This window comes from Somniosus microcephalus, chromosome 18 (genome assembly GCF_052327205.1).
Source record: "Somniosus microcephalus isolate GS21.2 chromosome 18, FLI_Smic_1.0, whole genome shotgun sequence".
NCBI lineage: Eukaryota > Metazoa > Chordata > Chondrichthyes > Squaliformes > Somniosidae > Somniosus > Somniosus microcephalus.
The window spans coordinates 13,532,608-13,553,067 of NC_141004.1; the positions used below are offsets into that span (position 1 = coordinate 13,532,608).

General features: G+C 48.4%; 1 protein-coding gene across 6 annotated transcripts in view; it reads left to right on the plus strand.

Moving 5' to 3' along the window:
* Positions 1-20,460, plus strand: part of klhdc8a (kelch domain containing 8A) — a 60,442-nt gene that overhangs the window by 19,105 nt on the left and 20,877 nt on the right. For 5 of the 6 annotated variants that reach the window (XM_086011066.1, XM_086011063.1, XM_086011064.1 and 2 more), the window contains 4 exons: positions 2,094-2,258; positions 2,798-3,013; positions 7,501-7,602; positions 10,472-12,543. In XM_086011066.1, the coding sequence (XP_085867192.1) occupies positions 2,094-2,258; positions 2,798-3,013; positions 7,501-7,602; positions 10,472-10,671 (683 nt within the window). In that variant the 3' untranslated portion in view covers positions 10,672-12,543. Of the gene's footprint in view, positions 1-2,093; positions 2,259-2,797; positions 3,014-7,500; positions 7,603-10,471; positions 12,544-20,460 lie in introns of those variants that run through there. The other variant, XM_086011068.1, reaches the window with a different exon arrangement.

Here is a 20,460-nt window from a genome sequence, read left to right on the forward strand (position 1 = left end):
CATACAAGAGGAGGCCATTTGGCCCATCGCATCTGTCCCACTCTTTGCTACAGATGGTGGTGAAAGCTGCACAACATACTATAGGAATTAAACTACCTGCTGTGCAGGATATCTACCCCGAGAGGTGCCGGGGGAAGGCCCTGAGAATCATCAAAGATGCGAGCCACCCCAGCCACAACCTCTTTGCCCTGCTCCCGTCCGGTAAGAGATACCGAAGTATACGGTCTCGTACCAGCAGGTTTCGAAACAGCTTCTACCCCCAGGCCATAAGACTCATGAACGAATAATTTATTATTATTTATTACTGTTTTATTTATTATTACTGTATTTCTATTAGTATTTTTATCATTGCTATGCCATATTTATTCCAATGTTGGGAGGACTCGTAAAAATCAACATTTCATTGTGCAGTACACACGCCTGCTGCATATATGACAAATAAAATTGAATTGAATTGAATTGAATTGAATTGATCCAAGGTTAATCCCACAGCCCCAGTCTCTCTTCCATGGCCTTGTATTTTTCCCTGCAAGGTGTTAGCCGTGGCTCAGCGGGTACCACGCTCACCTCTGAGGCAGAAGGTTGTGGGTTCAAAATCCACTCCAGACACTTGAGCACAAAATCTGTTGACGCTCCCAGTGAAGTACTGAGGAACGCTGCACTGTCGGAGACACCGTCCTTCGGATGAGATGTCAAACCGAGGCCCCGTCTGCCCTCTCAGGTGGACGTAAAAGATCCCAGGGTGTCCTGGGCCAATATTTATCCCTCAATCAGCATCACTAAAACAGATTATCTGGTCATTATCACATTGCTGTTTGTGGGAGCTTGCTGTGTGCAAATTGGCTGCCACGTTTCCTAAATTACAACAGTGACTACATTTCAAAAGTACATAATTGGCTGGACACTAGGGAAGTTCAGTGGCATTACCATCGCCGAATCCCCCACTATCAACATCCTGGGGGTCACCATTAACCAGAAACGTAACTGGACCAGCCACATAAATACCGTGGCAACAAGAGCAGGTCAGAGGCTAGGTATTCTGCGGCGAGTGTCTCACCTCCTGACTCCCCAAAGCCTTTCCACCATCTACAAGGCACAAGTAAGGAGTGTGATGGAATACTCTCCACTTGCCTGGATGAGTGCAGCTCCAACAACACTCAAGAAGCTCGACACCATCCAGGACAAAGCAGCCCGCTTGATTGGCACCCCATCCACCACCTTAAACATTCACTCCCTCCACCACCGGCATACCGTGACTGCAGTATGTACCATCTACAAGATGCACTGCAGCAACTCGCCAAGGCTTCTTCGGCAGCACCTCCCAAACCCGTGACCTCTTCCACCTAGAAGGACAAGGGCAGCAGGCGCATGGGAACACCACCACCTCCAAGTTCCCCTCCAAGTGACACACCATCCTGACTTAGACGTATATCGGCTGATCCTTCATCTGGGTCAAAATCCTGGAACTCCCTCCCTAACAGCACTGTGGGAGCACCTTCACCACACAGACTGCAGCGGTTCAAGAAGGCGGCTCACCACCACCTTCTCAAGGGCAACTAGGGATGGGCAATAAATGCTGGCCTTGCCAGTGACGCTCTGATCCCATAAACGAATAAAAACATTTTTAAAAAATCAAGAAATATGGGGATCGTCGGGAAAGTGGAGTTGAGGTTGAAGATAAGCCGTGATCTTATTGAATGGCGGAGCAGGCTCGAGGGGCCGTATGGCCGACTCCTGCTCCTAATTCATATGTTCTGTGAAACTGGTTTGGGACTCCTGAGGTCATGAAAGGCGCTATATAAATGTAAATTCCTTCTTTCTTCTTTTTACGTGTGATCAAATGTGGTTCTGGTTCGATTAAATCTGTGGCCCAATAGCTCACTGCCTAAATTCAGATACAAAGAAAAGCCATTGGTAGATGCTGGAGGGTGACCATATAGCGGTAGCCTTGATGAGTTCCGCCAGAGAGGAGGGGGCGAAGGCAGGTTGCGGGGGTGGGGGCGGAGGGGGGTGGGGGTTTATTTTAACCATGTTTAATGGCTGGTGTACAGAATTGAAATTTGCAATGAGTTCCCCGACTTGTGTAATTCCAGACTGTCAGGTGTATGCGGTGGGCGGAATGGGATCCGACATGTATCCACAAGGCAACCTCCAGCAGTACGATATCATGAAGGACGTGTGGCTCTCACTCCCTGCCATGCCTACACCCAGATATGCGGCCAGCACCTTCCTTCGAGGCAGCAAGATCCACGTGTTTGGTAAGTCCTGGCATATTAATAAAGAAAGACTTGCATTTCTATAGTGCCTGGCACGACCTCAGAACATCCCAAAGTGCTTTACAGCCAACGAAGTACATTTGAATTGTAGTCACTGTTGTAATGTAGGAAGCGCGGCAGACAATTTGCGCACAGCAAGATCCCACATACAGCAATGAGTTAATGACCAGATAATCTGCTTTAGCGATGTTGGTTGAGGGAGAAATATTGTCCTGCTCTTCTTCGAAATAGTGCCACGGGATCTTTTACGTCCACCTGAGAGGGCAGACGGGGGCCTCGGTTTAACGTCTCAGCTGAAAGACGGCACCTCTGACAGTGCAGCACTCCCTCAGCACTGGCACTGGGAGCGTCGGCCTGAAGTTGCTTTTGCGCAGTTCTGATCCTCTCCTCCCTCACCCTTTCTCTCCCCTCCTTCTCTTGAAGGTTTTCAGGTTTGGGATCTGTGACCGTGAAATCCTGCGGCGTCACAGCGCGATAGAACAGGACTGAACTGAAATAACGTGTGTTTCTCCCCATGGCAGGTGGGAGACAAGCAAAGAACCCGGTTACTGCCTTTGAAGTCTACGACACTGAGGCAAGGTCATGGACCAAGTTTCCTAGCATTCCTGGCCGGCGAACCTTCTCGAGCTACGTGATGACTGAGAAGAGCTTCTTCAGTCTGGGAGGCCTGCAGCAGGCTCGAGGCTACAGGAGGCCCAAGTTTGTCAGGACTGTGGAGGTGTTTGACATTGAGCAGGGTATGTATGGGCTTCCCTGGAGAGAGTAATAGCCCAGTGAGCAGGGAGTTCAACCACCCAGAGAATTTTTAATTCATGCTTGGGATATGGGCGTCGCTGGCGAGGCCAGCATTTATTGCCCATCCCGAATTGCCCTTGAGAAGGTGGTGGTGAGCTGCCTTCTTGAACCGCTGCAGTCCGTGTGGTGAAGGTACTCCCACAGTGCTGTTAGGGAGGGAGTTCCAGGATATTGACCCAGCGACGATGAAGGAATGGCGATATACTTCCAAGTCAGGATGGTGTGTGACTTGGAGGGAAATTTGGAGGTGGTGGTGTTCCCATGCACCTGCTGCCCTTGTCCTTCTAGGTAAAGGTCGTGGGTCTGGGAGGTGCTGTCGAAGATGCCTTGGCGAGTTGCTGCAGTGCATCTTGTAGATGGTACACACTGCAGCCACGGTGCACCAGTGGTGGAGGGAGCGAATGTTTAAGATGGTGGATGGTCTGTTGATCAAGCTATATATAGAGGGACTTGTGAGGATATTATACAGTATATAAGAACATAAGAAATAGGAGCAGGAATAGACCACTTGGCCCCTCGAGCCTGCTCCGCCATTCAATAAGATCATGGCTGATCTTGGACTCAAAGCCATTTTCCTGCCCGCTCCTCATAACCCTTCACTCCCGTATCTTGCAAAGATCTGTCTATCTCCACCTTAAATGTATTTAATGACCCAGCCTCCACGGCTCTCTGGGGCAGAGAATTCCACAGATTTACGACCCTCTGAGAAGAAATTCCTCCTCAACCTAGTTCTAAAAGGGCGACCCTTTATTCTGAGACTGTGCCCCCGAGTTCTAGATTTCCCCACGAGGGGAAACACCCTCTCTGCATCTACCTTGTCGAGACCCCTCAGTATCTTATATGTTTCAATAAGATCACCTCTCATTCTTCTAAATTCCAATGAGTATAGGCCCAACCTGCTCGACCTTTCCTCATAAGTCAACCCCCTCGTCTCTGGAATTAACCTAGTGAATCGTCTCCAATGGTTGCCTAATCCCTGTGGTTTATGCTCAGTTATTGAGAGCTCCACCAAGCTGTTCAAGGTGCTGAGTCTTGCTGGGGTACAGTCCCTGCAGTATGAGCTTAAACAATAGGAACGTAGGAACAGGAGAAGGCCATTCAGCCCCTCGAGTCTGTTCCGCCATTCAATTAGATCATGGCTGATCTGTGTTTCAGCTGCATTTACCAGCCTTTGCTCCACATCCCTCGATACCCTTACCTAACAAAAATCTATCGACCTCAGTCTTGAAAGCTCCATTTGCCCCTCTGCATCCACAGCCTTTTGGGGGGAGAGAGTTCCAGTGATCTACTACCCTTTGTGTGAAGAAGTGGCTCCTGATTTCACTCCTAAATGGCCTCGCACTAATTTTAAGATAATGCCCCCTGGTTCTGAATGCCCCCACCAAAGGCAATAGTTTCTGTCTATCTACCCTGTCGAATCCCTTTACCATTGAGTGTGCGCAGGCTATTCAGCTATGCGGGGGAGGGGGAGCCTAATTCATCAGTTGGGACATCCACTCAGGCACGCTTACTAGTAAGAGTCACTAAATGGTGATCAGGAGCAGGAACTTTGACCTTCCCCTTTTCTAGCCCTGGGACTGTAACACACAGTTTCAGTGCCCCCACCTCTGGCCAGCTCGTTCAGCACAGACCAGAGACTGACCTTCCTGAGTCTGCTCCCATTGTGCATGTATTCTATGATATGTTTGTGTTGAGTCTTTTGGTTTTGAGTATATAGCTTTCAATGCGTTCAATACTGAGGTCTCTATGAATGTAAATTGCATTTTATAAAGGGACTATTTTGACTGAACTGAAACATTTATCACCGGACTCCCTGGGGCTAATCTTCAGCTTCCCTCAATAAATTGCATGCCAGGCCAGAACAAGGGGCCATAAATATAAGATACTCACTAATAAATCCAATAGGGAATTCAGGAGAAACTCCTTTACCCAGAGAGTGGTGAGAATGTGGAACTCGCTGCCACAGGGAGTGGTTGAGGCGAATAACAAATGTATTGAAGGGGAAGCTGGACAATCACATGAGGGGGAAAGGAATAGAAGGATAAGCTGATGGGGTGAGATGAAGAGGGGTGGGAGGAGGCTCATGTGGAGCATAAACACCGGCACGGACCAGTTGGGCCGAATGGCCTGTTTCTGTGCTGTAAATGCTTTGTAAATAGATACTGCGGGCCACGCAGCTGTTATAGACTCTGCCTGATTTTCCATTCTCTTGATTTGAATGGAAAGAGTAATCGAGCAGTAACTAGAACAGGAGCCTTACTTGCAACACCTGTTTCAGGCTCCAGCGGAGTGTTGAAAACTCCCCCCTCAGTTCAATTATTTCAATGTTTTAACATTCTTCCCCAGTTTATTTTTTTGAACAATGGCCACTTGAAGGTGCAGACTTAGTGCTACTGCCAGCTTGGCTCAGTAGGTAGTGCTCTCGCCTTCTGAGTCAGAAGGTTGTGGGTTCAAGTCCCACCCCAGCAACTTGAGCACGAAAATCTAGGCCGACACTCCCAGTGCAGTACCGAGGGCGTGCTGCACTGTCAGAGGTGCCGTCTTTCCTGGCAAATATTTATCCCTCTATTAACATCACTAAAAGCTGATGATCTGATCATTATCACGTTGCTGTTTGTGGGAGCTTGCTGTGTGCAAATTGGCTGCCCCATTTTCTACTTTACAACAAGTGACCACACTTCAAAAGTACTTCATTGGCTGTAAAGCGCTTTGGGACATCCTGAGCAATGTTCCCTCCAATTTTTTTGCATGCACAGCCCATTTAACGGGCTGCGCTGCCCATTAAAATTTCCACACCTGCGCGGTTTTTCCATTTAAAAGCCGCTGAGCGGCCTGCGCGGGACCTCCAGACCGCTGCACGGCCACACAGCTTAACGGGAACATTGGCCCTGATGTCATGCAAGTCACGATATAAATGCAAGTCTTTCTTCTTCTTTGTGCTGGAGACCATTGCTCTCCAGTATCTTGCCCAAGGTATCTAGTTTTCACACACGGGCCATGACCATGAGTGGAAGCGGGTTATACAGCTCTGGAGGAACACCACAGCTGTGCCCGGACTTGTCCTTTTAAGAATGTAGGAATTGCCGGATGATAAAAGAACCAGGGTCCATCTAGTTTCGACTTCTACCATCCTGGTAGTCGCACGAGACAACGATAAGGGAGTTGTTGACTAATCACAGCGATCAATCTCCATCAATGAGTCCACAACATACCCAGACATGAGGTGAGGAAAACCCCCCAGTGGTGGAGAGCAGTTTATGCGCCGTTCCTGGCAGAGTCGCTGAACGGTGATCAGGAGCAGGAACCCTGGCTGATTCTATTTCTCTCCACTGGGACACTGGAGCCAAGGACAGCACCCCCTAAAATTAACTAACTCAGCATAGACCAGGGATTGAACCTGGGTCGCTCCTGGCTTGTATCTCCAGGATTTGATTTTTATTGACTTTAACAGGAAATAAAAATGGGGGGGAAATGTAAAGCAGGCTGCCAATTCGCTATCAGCCATTTTACACTATCGCACAAAGTCAAAATCTACCACCATCTCTCTTTTTTTACATTTAGTCTCTTTCTCTTTCTCCGTTTCACTCTTTCTATGAACGGTTTTGGTCTGCTTACCTCAGGAACGATACACTTACCTTAGAGGGGGCGCAACGAAAGTTCACTAGACTGATTCCTGGGATGAGAGGGTTGTCTTATGAGGAGAGATTGAGTAGAATGGGCCTATACTCTTTGGAGTTTAGAAGAATGAGAGGTGATCTCATTGAAACGTTTGACAGGGTAGATGCTGGGAGGTTGTTTCCCCCTGGCTGGAGAGTCTAGAACCAGGGGTCACAGTCTCAGGATAAGGGGTCGACCATTTAGGACTGAGATGAGGAGGAATTTCTTCACTCAGAGGGTGGTGAATCTTTGGAATTCTCTAACCCAGAGGGCAGTGGATGCTCAGTCGTTGAGTATATTCAAGGCTGAGATCGATAGATTTTTGGACTCTAGGGGAATCGAGGGATGTGGAGATCAGGTTGGAAGGTGGAGTTGAGGTAGAAGATCAGCCATGATCTTATTGAATGGCGGAGCAGGCTCGAGGGGCCGTGTGGCCGACTCCTGCTCCTATTTCTTATGTTCTCTCTCACCAACTGTCTGTCACCGTATTTCCCCCTTCTCCCCCCCTCTCTCCCCCTCTCTCTCCCTCTCTCTCCCTCTCTCTCTCTCCCCCTCTCTCTCTCTCCCCCTCTCTCTCTCCCCCTCTCTCTCCTTCTCTCTCTCCTTCTCTCTCTCTCCCCCTCTCTCTCCCTCTCTCTCCCCCTCTCACCCCCTCTCTCTCTCCCTCTCTCTCTCCCTCTCTCTCTCCCCCTCTCTCTCCTTCTCTCTCTCTCCCTTTCATGTTTTGCTTACACTCTCCTTTTGTTCTCTGCCCTTCCCATTGACTAACCAGGAGGCTGGATGAAGACGGAGCGACGCTTAAACATGAAGAAGAGGAGAGCAGACTTTGTGGCTGCGTATCTCCGAGGAAGGGTGATAGTGGCTGGAGGTCTAGGTAAGTCACTCACTTCTCCTATCGGTATATTGTTTCACCTTTTATACAACGTTAAGCTCCTCCTGTATCCTGTGGCATTCCTAGTTGACAGGCCAGGCTGGCTGTCTGTTGTTGTTCTGTTGCTAATGCTCCACATACATCCAGCCACTAGATGGTGCGTGAGACCAGTACAAGTTGAGTTTTGTCTCTTGCTTCCTCGAAGAAAGCTCCTCGATTTTCGCTTGGCACTTTAAAAAAAAATATTAATTTTCTGAATTTTTTAAAAATGTCTTAATTCACGGGATGTGGGCATCGCTGGCAAGGCCCAGCATTTATTGCTCATCCCTAGTTGCCCTTGAGAAGGTGGTGGTGAGCCTCCTTCTTGAACCACTGCAGTCCGTGTGGTGAAGGAACTCCCACAGTGCTGTTAGGGAGGGAGTTCCAGGATTTTGACCCGGCGACGATGAAGGAACGGCCGATATACTTCCAAGTCAGGATGGTGTGTGACTTGGAGGGGAACTTGGAGGTGGTGGTGTTCCCGTGCGCCTGCTGCCCTTGTCCTTCTAGGCGGAAGAGGTCGCGGGTTTGGGAGGTGCTGCCGAAGAAGCCTTGGCGAGTTGCTGCAGTGCATCTTGTAGATGGTACACACTGCAGCCACGGTGTGCCGGTGGTGGAGGGAGGGAATGTTTAAGGTGGTGGATGTAGGTGTCGCTGGCACAGCCGGCATTTATTGCCCATCCCTAGTTGCCCTTGAGAAAGTTTGATACAACTGAGTGTCTTGCTAGGCCATTTCAGAGTGGCAGTTGAGAGTCAACCAGATTGGTGTGGGACTGGAGTCACATATAGGCCAGACCGGGTAAGGATGGCAGATTTCCTTCCCTAAAGGACATGAGTGAACCAGTTGGGTTTTTACGACAGGCCGACAGCTTCATGGTCACTTTCACTAACACCTGCTCTTTACTTCCAGAGCTTTATAAATTAAATTTAAATTCTCGAAACTGCCCCGGTGGGGTTTGAACTCACCCACTCTGGATTACGAGTCTTGGACTCTGGATTGCTAGGCCAGTAACATAACCACGTTAGAGATGGCAGAGGTGTTGGGAGAGTCATCCTGTGGAATCCGAAAGGTTCAGTAGCTTCCCACTCGTTTCAGAGTGTCTCTGGGAAATGGCACTGAGCTGCAGCCACCAACGCACCTTCCCGAACGGGAACGTGTCTCGGGTGAGGAGATCCCAGAAAGGTGGAAGAGAGAAGGAAGGACCTTCCCCTGTTTGATTTTTGTGAAAACATCGGCAGCCTCGAGCTGTAAGGGTGTGCAATTCCAGGGTATCACCAGCAGGGGCTGCTGAAGGCAAAGAGAAGCAAAACATTCACTGGATGTATTCACTGTCACAAGATCATAAGGTGGAGACAGATAGGTAGCCCGGTTATCCGGGGAAAACCTGGTTTTCCTACCACAGCATCAAACTGTCTGTTAAATTATGCCAAAGCTTTTGCCTCCACTGCCCTACCTCAGGGCAGTGTCCTAGGCCCAACCATCTTCAGCTGCTTCATCAATGACCTTCCCTCCATCATAAGGTCAGAAATGGGGATGTTCGCTGATGACTGCACAGTGTTCAGCGCCATTCGCAACTCCACAGATAATGAAGCAGCAAGACCTGGACGACATTCAGGTTTGGGCTGATAAGTGGCAGGTAACATTCGCGCCACACAAGTGCCAGGCAATGATTATTTCCAACAAGCGAGCGTCTAACCACCGCCCCTTGACATTCAACGGCATTACCATCAATGAATCCCCCACCATCAACATTTTGGGGGGGTCACCATTGACCAGAAGCTGAACTGGACCAGCCACATAAATACTGTGGCAACAAGAGCAGGTCAGAGGCTGGGTATTCTGTGGCGAGTGTCTCACCTCCTGACTCCCCAAAGCCTTTCCACCATCTACAAGGCACAAGTCAGGAGTGTGATGGAATACTCTCCACTTGCCTGGATGAGTGCAGCTCCAACAACACTCAAGAAGCTCGACACCATCCAGGACAAAGCAGGCCCGCTTGATCGGCACCCCATCCACCACCTTAAACATTCACTCCCTCCACCACCAGCACACCGTGGCTGCAGTGTGTACCATCTACAAGATGTACTGCAGCAACTCGCCAAGGCTTCTTCGGCAGCACCTCCCAAACCCACGACCTCTTCCACCTAGAAGGACAAGGGCAGCAGGCGCATGGGAACACTATCACCTGGGGGCAGGGGAAGGGGTGCAGGGGATGGGGGAGGAGGGGACAGGGGTGCAGGGACAGGGGCTCCCTTTGTATTGTTTGTGGAAAGAAAGTGGCGTTAGTGTACAATCAGTGTAAGAGGTCCCGGCAGCAGGGGCACTACAATCGATCTCAGTGACCATTAGCCAGGAAGGGTGGGGTTGCTGGGGGTGGGGGGAAATTCAGCCGGGATTCCACTTGCCATTGCTTTCTACCGAGATTGAGATTGTGCATGCGTGTGAGCTTTAGTGGGTGACGGGAATTGGCGTCTGCTGTGATGGTCTCTGCGGTTGAATAACTCACTCCTAAACTCATACACATGAAGGACGGCCGCATGGGCGAGTTACCGTAGGACAGCGTGGTTTCCATGGGGACCGTTACCCAGTGTGAGCCATCGCCTTCAGCACACGAGGGGAATAAAACAGGCAAAAAAATAAAGAAGAAAGTTATGCCTCGCAGACACAACGCGGAGGCTTCCCCAGAATTTTTGCTCCGCCCTTTTGATTCCTAGGTTTCCAATTCGGTTTAACCATGTCATTGCCAAATGCTTGGGGAAGGGGGGAACTAAAAACCTTTGCGCGTCCTGAACGCGAGGTCAGGATGAATCAACAGGTGTGTCTGCTTTTCAGGTGACCAGCCGGCAGTCCTGGGCTCGGCCGAGGCCCTGCACCCGGCGAAGAATAGGTGGGAGCGCCTGCCGCCCATGCCCACGCGCCCGCTGCACCTGCTCCGAGCATTGTCCTTCAAGAAACCGTCTCTTGGGTCATCGGCGGGGGTGTCGCACGGGCCCAGCGACGCCGTGGAAGCTCTCTGCCTGGCGGACTCATAGACCGCGCAAGGCTGATCCATTCCTGGAGCGCGAGGCGGGTGAGACGCGGAGGAGCGGCCATCCAGCGCGGGCTGGAGGCTCTTGAACATAAGAACATAAGAATTAGGAGCAGGAGTCGGCCATACGGCCCCTCGAGCCTGCTCCGCCATTCAATAAGATCATGGCTGATCTTCGACCTCAACTCCTCTTTCCCGCCCGATCCCCATATCCCTTTGATTCCCCTCGAGTCCAAATATCTATCGATCTCAGTCTTGAATATACTCAAAGACTCACCATCCACAGCCCTCTGGGGTAGAGAATTCCAAAGATTCACAACCCTCTGAGTGAAGAATTCCTCCTCATCTCAGTCCTAAATGGCCGACCCCCTCATCCTGTGACTATGCCCTTGCTTGAGGTTTTTAAAATCTTTTGCCTCAGGGTATTCAACTTGAAGGATTTTGCGTTCTCTTCTCAACTGCAATGAAGTGTCGGAACTAAGGAGGGAGCTGAATTCCCCCACCACCACCACCCACTTCCCTCCCTCCAGCACCTGGTAGACGAACCTCTCCACTCCTTCATTTTTCTTGTGCAAAGCCGTTTTACTGGTGCCCAATGTTTCAAAGACATTGCACGCTTACTGACCAGCTCCAGCTGCATAGTGTCACAGTTCACACTTACACTGGTCCTTCCCTATGTAACACACTTTCCTCCTCTCCCATTCCCTTCCCTCCCTCCCTCCCTCTGCCATCTCTTTCCAGAACTCGGGGAGTTTATCCAAGAGGTTTTTTTTTTCTTGGAAGTAGCGCCCACTCGTCTGTTGACTGTTCTAGAGATGCAGTGGATTTTAAAAAAATTGAACAACTTGTATGGCTGGGTCGCTAGGGTGGGGCGTCAATTGCCAACATTGAACCGAGCGCAAGGGGAGAAGAAGATTCGTTACCTGAATCAATCGATCAATCAGGAGAAGATTGGATGAAAATAAGATCCAGTCTCTTACACTTGCGGTTTGGACCCGGCTGGGAACCTGAACAGACCTCTAACAAATCGTCAAGTAATCTTAGACATACCTGAATGCTGAACATCCAAGCTCGGGCTGATAAGTGGCAAGTAACATTCGCGCCACACAAGTGCCAGGAAATGACCATCTCCAACAAGAGAGTGTCTAACCGCCTCCCCCTTTCTCGCCAAGTCACATTATATCCTGACTTGGAGATATATTGACTGTTCCTTTATCGTCGCTGGGTCAAAATCCTGGAACTCCCTCCCCTACAGCACTGTGGGAGTACCTTCACCACACGGGACTGCAGCGGTTCAAGAAGGCGGCTCACCACCACCTTCCCAAGGGGCAATTAGGGATGGGCAATAAATGCCGGCCTTGCCAGCGACGCCCACGTCCCGTGAATGAATAAAAAAAAAAATTAAATTCAGATGATGCCCTTGAATACTAGCACTTCTGGACAAATCCTGACGTTGAATAGCAGCACCGAGTGTTGGGTATGTTGGTCATCGACCAACGAGGCAGGCCTCTTGGATCCCAGCGCGGGGAGACCCCAGATGATTTTGGAAGTAGACACACCACGGGAGGAGATTCCAATTGGCATCTTCTGGCTCTGCCCCATGGCACTGCTGTGCCACAATCCGTGGCAAAGGGCACAACGCACAAAGGCTGTCAACCAACAGGACGGCGAATTGGATGACCTAGCAAAAAAGACATTGTAGGAAACCGCACCCTGATGGCAGACTGCGTCATCCGACGGGTTGTTCCCTCGTACCACAATAGCATTGGTGTGATTACAGTGTTAAGTGTATTGGTGTAGGTGCACTGTTCTCTGTATTGTGACTGTGTACACAGTTGATGTACTTCAGCAGTATTACAGTATACCTCAGCCCTTAGACTATAGTGTTAACTCTGTGGTTATCGCTTATCAGATTAAAATATCATGGGAATTAGATAAAGGTGTTAAGTACCCAGACTGAACACGTACTTTATTTAGATTGAATAGCATTCATGTACATTTGCTTCCACATTTGAAGATGTTTCCACTTGTGTTGGAGTCCAAAACTGGGGGCCATAAATATAAGACAGTCACTAATAAATCCAATAGGGAATTCAGAAGAAACTTCTTTACCCAGACGGTGGTTAGAATGTGGAGGTGACTAGCATAGATACTTTTAAGGGGAAGCTAGCTAAATACATGACGGAGAAAGGAATAGAAGGATATGCTGATAGGGTGAGATGATGAGGGGTGGGAGGAGGCTCGTGTGGAGCATAAACACCGGCACGGACCAGTTGGGCCGAATGGCCTGTTTCTATGCCGTGATTTCTATGTAATCCTATAGGGCATGAGTGTCTCCCACACTTCTTCACGCTGCACTTCCTGATACGGGTTGTGTGCCCAGAAAAGGAGGAGCAATTGGAGAAGAGAAGGGAATCCAGGGATAGGGGGATCGGGCGGGAAAGTGGAGTTGAGGTCGAAGGTCAGCCAGGATCTTATTGAATGGCACAGCAGGCTCGAGGGGCCATATGGCCCACTCCTGCTCCTAATTTTAATGTTCTACAAAGGAGGGGAAGCAGAGAAGAAGTCACCTATCCCATCGCGCATCCTACATTTCATTCTCCAGAAATCAAGTACCAAGACCCATTCTTTATCAGGTGTGCCGAGTCTCGACTTAAATGCGCTGAAGACATAGAGAGGAAGAAAACATAAAATGGTGTATTTGGGCCTTGGGGGAAGAAGGGAGTAAAGTTCAAAGGAACATTGGCCCATTGTAGCTCTACCAGAGAGACTCTAGAAAGATTGCGATGGGGAGGGGGAGGTGTGAAAGAATTTGAAAGGTAAAAGTGAGAGAATGATCAAACGGTAATCATTTCCTTACATTGTTAGTCTAGGCCTCTGTGCAGCTGTGTGTCTGGCTTAAGAACATAAGAACATAAGAAATAGGAGCAGGAGTAGGCCATTCGGCCCTTCGAGCCTGTTCCACCATTCAATGAGATCATGGCTGATCTTCTGCCTCAACTCCATTCACCGGCCCTATCGCCATATCCCTTGACGTCCTTACTAGTCAGAAATCTATCGACTTCTGTTTTGAATATACCCAATGACTGAGCCTCCACAGCCCTCTGGGGTAGAGAATTCCAAAGATTCACCACCCTCTGTGTGAAGAAATTTCTTCTCATCTCATTCCTGAATGGCCTACCCTTTATCCTGAGGCTGTGGCCCCTGGTTCTAGACTCCCCAGCCAAGGGAAACATTCTCCCAGCATCCACCCTATCAAGCCCTGTAATAATTTTGTATGCTTCAATGAGATCCCCTCTCATTCTTATGAATTCAAGAGAATGCAGGCCTAGTTTACTCAATCTCTTCTCATACAACAGTCCCGCCATCCCAGGAATCAATCTCGTGAACCTTCGCTGCACTCCTTCTATGGCAAGTATCTCCTTCCTTAGGTAAGGAGACCAAAATTGTACACAGTACTCCAGGGGTGGTCTCACCAAGGCTCTATATAATTGGAGTAAGACTTCTTTACTCCTGTACTCAAATCCTCTTGTAATGAAGGCCAGCAGACCATTTGCCTTCCTAATGGCTTGCTGCACCTGCACATTCACTTTCAGTGACTCGTGTACAAGGACACACAGGTCCCTTTGAGCATCTGAATTCCCCAATCTTTCACCATTTAGGAAATACTCTGCCTTTCTGTTTTTTCTACCAAAGTGGATAACTTCACATTTATCCACATTATATTCCATCTGCCATGTTCTCGCCAACTCACTTGTTAACTGCTTAACCTTCATTGAGCAAGAGTACCTAAATTCTGGTTCCCAATTGCTCCGCACCTTCGAACTGCACAACCCGTAAGAGGACATGCAGTGCGAAGAACTTTGGGCAGACTCCCGAGCCCCACAGGGGTGCAGTGCTCCCCTGGGATAGACTGGCACTCCCGGTCCAAGCCTAGCTGTTGCTCCTAATGCATTGATTTTGGTTTGTATGGGGGGTAAACTTAAACCGAAATTCTTCTGCTTCAAATGGCTGATCTGCCTCTGGAGGTGCGATGGGCTCCTGAATTATTGACATGAGGCCCAAGGTAGAATTTGTTGAGGCCTGAAACGGGCCATTTACCAATTTCCAGCCTTCATTGTCTGGACTTGTACATGAAGAACGGCTGATTGGGTGAGTCGTTGAAGAGAACTGTACCACCGTGAGTCAACAACAACCACCTGCATTTATATAGTGCCTTTAACGTAGTAAAACGTCCCAAGGCGCTTCATAGCAAAAATTTGACACCTCGCCGCATAAGGAGATATTAGGGACAGGTGACCAAAAGCTTGGGCAAAGAGGAAGATTTTAGGGAGCGTCTTAAAGGAGGAGAGAGAGGCAGAGAGGTTTAGGGAGGGAATTCCAGAGCTCAAGGCCTAGACAGCTGAAGGCACGGCCACCAATGGTGGAGCGATTAAAATCGGGGATGCCCAAGAGGTCACAATTGGAGGAGTGTAGAGATCTTGGAGGGGTGTAGGGCTGGAGAAGGTTACAGATATAAGGAGGGGTGAGATCTCTGGAGAAGAGATTACAAAGCAAATGATGACTAAAAACATAATAAAGAGGGAGAAAATAGCTTATGAGAGTAAACTAGCAAGAATTATAAAAACTGACAGTAAGAGCTTCTACAAGTATATAAAAAGGAAGAGAGTAGCTAAAGTAAACGTTGGTCCCTTAGAGGACGAGACTGGGGAAATAATAATGGGAAACAAGGAAATGGAAGAGGCATTGAACAAATATTTTGTATCTGTCTTCACAGTAGAGGACACTAAAAACATCCCAGTAATAGTAGAAAATCAAGGGGCAAAAGGGAGGAAGGAACTTAAAACAATCACTATCACTAGAGAAAAAGTGCTAGGCAAACTTATGGGTCAAAAGGTTGACAAGTCCTCTGGACCTGATGGCCTGCATCCTAGGGTCTTAAAAGAAGTGGCTACAGAGATAGTGGATGCATTGGTTGTAATCTTCCAAAATTCCCTTGACTCTGGAAAAGTCCCAGCGGATTGGAAAACCCCAAATGTAATGCCTTTATTCAAAAAAGGAGGGGGACAGAAAGCAGGAAACTATAGGCCAGTTAGCCTAACATCTCTCATTGACAAAATACTCGAATCCATTATTAAGGAAGTAGTAGCAGGGCATTTAGAAAATCATAATATAATTAAACAAAGTCAACATGGTTTTATGAAAGGGAAATCATGTTTAACAAATCTATTAGAGTTCTTTGAGGAGGTAACGAGCAGGATGGATAAAGGGGAACCAGTAGATGTAGTGTATTTGGATTTCCAAAAGGCATTCGACAAGGTGCCACATAAAAGGTTACTGCAAAAGATAAGAGCTCACGGTGTTGGGGGTAATATATTAGATTGGATAGAGGCTTGGTTAACTAACAGAAAACAGAGAGTCAGGATAAATGGATCATTTTCAGGATGGCAATCTGTAACTAGTGGGGTGCCACAGGGATCAGTGCTGGGGCCTCAACTATTTTCAATCTATATTAATGACTTGGATGAAGGAAGCGAGTGTATTGTAGCCAAATTTGCTGATGATACAAAGATAGGTGGGAAAGCAAGATGTGAGGAGGCCACAGAGAGTCTGCAAAGGGATATAGATAGGTTAAGTGAGTGGGCAAGAATTTGGCAGATGGAGTATAATGTGGGAAAATGTGAGGTTATCCACTTTGGTAGGAAGAATAGAAAAGAAAAATATTATTTAAACGGAGAAAGACTACAGAATGTGGTGGTACAGAGGGATCTGGGTGTCCTCGTACATGAAACACAAAAAGTTAACATGCAGGCGCAGCAAGTAATTAGGAAGGCAAATGGAATGTTGGCCTTTATTGCAAGGGGGATGGAGTATAAAAGTAGGGAAGTCTTGCTACAACTGTACAGGGCGCTGGTGAGACTACACCTGGAGTACTGCGTACAGTTTTGGTCCCCTTATTTAAGGAGGGATATATTTGCATTGGAGGCAGTTCAGAGAAGGTTCACGAGGTTGATTCCTGGGATGGAAGGCTTGTTTTATGAGGAAAGGTCGAGTAGGTTGGACCTATACTCATTGGAGTTTAGAAGAATGAGAGGTGATCTTATTGAAACATATAAGATTCTGAGGGGGTTGGACAGGGTAGATGCTGAGAGGATGTTTCCCCACGTGGGGGAATCTAGAATGAGGGGGCATAGTCTCAGAATAAGGGGTCGCCCTTTTAAAACAGAGGTGAAGAGGAATTTCTTCTCTCAGAGGGTCGTGAATCTTTGGAATTCTTTACCCCAGAGAGCTGTGGAAGCTGAGTCACTGAATATATTCAAGGCTGAGATAGACAGATTTTTGAGCAACAGGGGGGTCAAGGGTTATGGGGAGCAGGCAGGAAAATGGAGTTGAGGCCAAGATCAGATCAGCCATGATCTCATTAAATGGCGGAGCAGGCTCGAGGGGCCGAATGGCCTACTCCTGCTTCTACTTCTTATGTTCTTATAGCACAGAAACTGGCCATTCGGCCCAACATGTCCATGCCGATGTTTATGCTCCACACGAGACTCCTAAGAACATAAGAAATAGGAGCAGGAGTAGGCCATACGGCCCATCGAGCCTGCTCCGCCATTCAATAAGATCATGGCTGATCTTCTACATCAACTCCACTTTCCCGCCCGATCCCTATATCCCTTGATTCCCTTAGTGTCCAAACAGCTATCTCTCTCAGCCTTGAATATTCTCATCGACTGAGTATCCACAGCCCTCTGGAGTAGAGAGAAAAAGAAAGACTTGCATTTCTGTAGCGCCTTTCATGACCACCGGACGTCTCAAAGCACTTTACAGCCAATGAGGTACTTCTTCAACTGTAGTCACTGTTGTAATGACTTCAGAGAATTCCAAAGATTTACAACCCTCTGAGTGAAGAAATTCCTCCTCATCTCAGTCCTAAATGGCCGACCCCTTATCCTGAGACTATGCCCCCTAGTTCTAGACTCTCCAGCCAGGGGAAACAACCTCTCAGCATCTACCCTGTCAAGCCCTCTAATAATTTTGTATGTTTCAATGAGTTCCCCTCTCATTCTTCTAAACTCCAGAGAACATAGGCCCATTCCCACCCCTCTTCATCTAACCCCATCAACATATCCTTCTATTCTTTTCTCCCTCATGTACCTATCTAGCTTCCCCTTAAATGTATCTATGCTATGCTGAGCGCACAGGATACAGCAAAGGCTATCGGCCCCAACAACATCCCGGCTGTCGTGCTGAAAACTTGTGCTCCAGAACTAGCTGCGCCTCTAGCCAAGCTGTTCCAGTACAGCTACAACACTGGCATCTATCCGACAATGTGGAAAACTGCCCGGGTATGTCCTGTCCACAAAAAGCAGGACAAATCCAACCCAGATAATTATCGCCCCATCAGTCTACTCTCAATCATCAGCAAAGTGCTGGAAGGTGTCATCAACAGTGCTATCAAGCGGCAATTACTCACCAATAACCTGCTCACTGATGCCCAATTTGGGTTCCACCAAGACCACTCGACTCCCGACCTCATTACAGCCTTGGTCCAAACATGGACAAAGGAGCTGAATTCCAGAGGTAAGGTGAGAGTGACTGCCCTTGACATCAAGGCAGCATTTGACCGAGTGTGGCATCAAGGAGCCCTAATAGAACTGAAGTCAATGGGAATCAGGGGGAAAATGCTCCACTGGCTGGAATCATACCTAGCACAAAGGAAGATGGTTGTGGTGGTTGAAGGTCAATCATCACAGCCCCAGGACATCGCTGCAGGAGTTCCTCAGGGCAGTGTCCTAGGCCCAACCATCTTCAGCTGCTTCATCAATGACCTTCCCTCCAACATAAGGTCAGATATGGGGATGTTCGCTGATGACTGCACAGTGTTCAGTGCCATTCACAACTCCTCAGATAATGAAGCAGTCCATGCCCGCATGCAACAAGACCTGGACGATGTTCAGGCTTGGGCTGATAAGTGGCAGGTAACATTTGTGCCACAGAAGTGCCAGGTAATGACTATCTCCAACATGCGAGAGTCTAACCACCTCCTCTTGATATTCAATGGCATTACCATCGCTGAATCCCCCACTATCAACATCCTGGAGGTCACCATTAACCAGAAACTTAACTGGACCAGCCACATAAATACTGTGGCAACAAGAGCAGGTCAGAGGCTAGGTATTCTGCGGTGAGTGTCTCATCTCCTGACTCCCCAAAGCCTTTCCACCATCTACAAGGCACAAGTAAGGAGTGTGATGGAATATTCTCCACTTGCCTGGATGAGTGCAGCTCCAACACCACTCATGAAGCTCGACACCATCCAGGACAAAGCAGCCTGCTTGATTGGCACCCCATCATCCTTTACAACCTTAAACATTCACTCCCTCCACTAGCAGCGTACCGTGGCTGCAGTGTGTACCATCTACAAGATGCACTGCAGCAACTCGCCAAGGCTTCTTTGGCAGCACCTCCCAAACCCGTGACCTCTACCACCTAGAAGGACAAGGGCAGCAGGCGCATGGGAACAACACCACCTCCAAGTTCCCCTCCAAATCACACACCATCCTGGCTTAGAAGTATATCGCCGATCCTTCATCGTCGCTGGGTGAAAATCCTAGAACTCCCTCCCTAACAGCACTGTGGGAGTACCTTCACCACACGGACTGCAGCAGTTCAAGAAGGCAGCTCACCACCACCTTCTCAAGGGCAACTAGGGATGGGCACATCCCATAAACGAATTTAAAAAAAATTCGCCTCAACCACTCCCTGTGGTAGCGAGTTCCACATTCTCACCATTCTCTGGGTAAAGAAGTTTCTCCTGAATTCCTTATTGGATTTATTAGTGACTATCTTATATTTATAGCCCCTAGTTTTGGTCTCGCCCGCAAGTGGAAACATCTTCTCTACGTCTACCCTAGCAAACCCTTTCATAATCTTGAAGACCTCCATCCGGTCACCCCTCAGTCTTCTCTTTTCTAGAGAAAAGAGCCCCAGCCTGTTCAATCTTTCCTGATAGTTTGAACCTCTCAGTCCTCCGATAAACTGCAAAGAACAAGGAGGCCGTGTAAGCCAGAAGGAAACAGCCCCTGGCTTGTGCACTTCATTAAGCTGCTGTCGAGATTTGATTGTTGATCATGATGAGCCATTACAGTAGGGCGAGTCATTTCCATTAATGGGGGGGCTGATTGCTCATTAACGCATCGCCTCTCTTTGATGTGTCGATGCAGTCGGTAGTGAAAGTGGTGATACTTTGTGTTTGCCATTGGCATCTTTTATAATTCCTAATTTACAGGATCTCTTGGAATTTATTTGAAAGGCGACTCAAAGCAGATAAGGTAAACTGACAGACTGTCGCACTGCAAATCAGAGGTGGCAAAGTCATCTCACACCACCACCTTCTCCACAGCCCCGCCCTGTTCCCTTTACATTATGGAGCACCACTTTAACTAGAAATATATACAAGGTCCCAGTTCTGTGAAATTTTCCTCATGGTTTCTCCAGCATCAGTGGCAATGGAGCAAACAAATGCAACATTTACAACTTTCACCGGCTAACTCTTCTTTCTAGTGGCCAGGAATTTACTGAAGCCCGGGGAAAGCCTGCACAGCCCAGCAATGTGAACAACTTGCATTTATATAGCGCCTTTACCGTAGTATGACGTCCCAAGATGCTTCCCAGCAGCGATTACCAAACAAAATTTCACACCGAGCCACATAAGGAGATATTAAGACAGGTGAGAGGTAGGTTTTAAGGAGCGTCTTAAAGGAGGAGAGAGAGGCGGAGAGGTTTAGGGAGG